Raw genomic sequence first — 1754 nt, forward strand, 5'->3', positions numbered from 1 at the left:
TAATTTTCTTTCTTTTTTTTTCTCTTGAGACAGGGTCTGGCTCTGTTGCCCAGGCTGGAGTGCAGTGGTTCGATCTTGGCTCACTGCAACCTCTGCCACCTGGGCTCAAGCAATCCTCCTACCTCAGCCTCCCAAGTAGCTGGGAGTACAGGTGCACACCACCACACCCAGCTAGTTTTTTGTATTTTTTTAGTCAAGATGAGGTCTTGCTCTGTTGCCCAGGCTGGTCTTGAACTCTTAGGCTCAAGCAATCTGCCCACCTCAGCCTCCCACAGTGCTGAGATTACAGACCTGAGCCACCGCTCCTGGCAGCCACCGCGCCAGGCAAAGGACTTTGGTTTCTAAATGAACCAGCACAGTCCAGCCCACCCACGGGGTCAGGAAGGGACCCTCCCCAGGTAGCAAGGTGGCTCCAGCAGTCCCTTCCCACCCCCACCAAGGTCACTGCCTGGAGACCCACGGGAACTCCAGGTGGGCCCACCTCAAACATGGTGTTGATGTCTGAGTACTTGGACTTCATCAGCTCCCCCCAGGAGGTGAGGTTGCAGTAGGTGAGGACACCCCCCGGCTTCAGCAGGCGAAAGGCGTGGTTCTGTGGAAGGGGAGTGGCCAGTGGTCAGAACGGAGGTGGGGGGTGTGGGCAGAGGGGCTTCCCCAAGGGCCTCCAGCATCCCAGCAAGTCAGAGAACCACCTTGATGAAGTTGAACTGGTGTGTGTGCCAGGTCTCCTCTGAGAGTGGGTACGTGTCGTACAGGATCCCTGCACGGAGGACAGAAGCCCACGTGGTCAGGGCGGGGCTCAGCACCTCGCCCAGCCTCACCCAGCTCATCCCCGAGCAGGTGGAGGTGCAGTGAGACGGGGCCGTGGGCAGAGGTGGGGCTCCCACGCGGGCTTGAGAACCCCGAAATCGCCTCCAGGGCTCCTCCGTGAGCGTGCCCATCCCCGGTGCCCTGCTAGCCCTCACAGCCAGGCCCACACCCACCTGGGCTCTGTCCCCCCAGTACACATCAGAGGGCCCCCCACAAGCAAAGGAAGGGCTGCAGTGGAGCTGGGAGGCCCACCCTGTGATATGTCCCCTCACCCCTCACCATCAAAGTGACCGTCAGGCAGGGTGGGCGCCACATCCTCCCACAGGCCTTTCAAGGGGACGACCTTGAAGAGGGGAAAAGAAAAAGTGGACTGGGTAGAGAGGTCCCCAGGATCTCCCCACCTGCAGAAACGGAGCGGCCGGGGGACTCCCGAGAGAGAAGACCATCTCCTCCACCTCTGGCAGCCCCAGGCCCCCAACCCCCAGGAAGCAGTGCCCTCACCCCAAGGAGTGGGGATCCTGGAGGGCCTGTGGGCAGAGGGGCACCTTGTGTGTCTGCCGCGGGGCCCAGTCCTGGAGCCGCTGGAAGACGCCGTCATTACACTCGATGATCCAGTGCTCATCAATGGGCGCCTCCTGCACCTTCGACGCTGCGATGGCCATGCCAAAGCCCACCTCCAGGACCCGGCCCCCTGGGCAGACACAGGGCGCCCGGCATCACTAGGTGGGTCGGGGTTAGGAGGCTGCCTGGAGGAGGGGGCGCACGACAGAGCTGGGGAGACTGCCTGGAGGAGGGGGCACAGGGCAGGGCTGGGGGTCTGCCTGGAGGAGGGGGCGCAGGGCTGGGCTAGGGGTCTGCCTGGAGGAGGGGGCACAGGGCTGGGCTGGGGGTCTGCCTGGAGGAGGGGACACAGGGCAGGGCTGGGGAGACTGCCTGGAGGAGGG

General features: G+C 63.2%; 2 protein-coding genes across 2 annotated transcripts in view; one reads left to right on the forward strand and one right to left on the reverse strand.

The window, feature by feature from the left end:
* NDUFS7 (NADH dehydrogenase (ubiquinone) Fe-S protein 7, 20kDa (NADH-coenzyme Q reductase)) overlaps positions 1-1754 on the forward strand; it is a 37222-nt gene that overhangs the window by 14936 nt on the left and 20532 nt on the right. The window lies entirely within an intron of this gene.
* The window catches only part of GAMT (guanidinoacetate N-methyltransferase), a gene marked incomplete at its 5' end in the record, with an annotated part of 4999 nt that overhangs the window by 1475 nt on the left and 1770 nt on the right, over positions 1-1754 (reverse strand). The window contains 4 exons of the mRNA XM_011964104.1: positions 482-592; positions 693-760; positions 1090-1153; positions 1356-1501. Of these exons, the coding sequence (XP_011819494.1) occupies positions 482-592; positions 693-760; positions 1090-1153; positions 1356-1501 (389 nt within the window). The remainder of the gene's footprint in view (positions 1-481; positions 593-692; positions 761-1089; positions 1154-1355; positions 1502-1754) is intronic.

The sequence above is a fragment of the Colobus angolensis genome, unplaced genomic scaffold (assembly GCF_000951035.1).
Source record: "Colobus angolensis palliatus isolate OR3802 unplaced genomic scaffold, Cang.pa_1.0 Scaffold64, whole genome shotgun sequence".
Lineage (NCBI taxonomy): Eukaryota > Metazoa > Chordata > Mammalia > Primates > Cercopithecidae > Colobus > Colobus angolensis.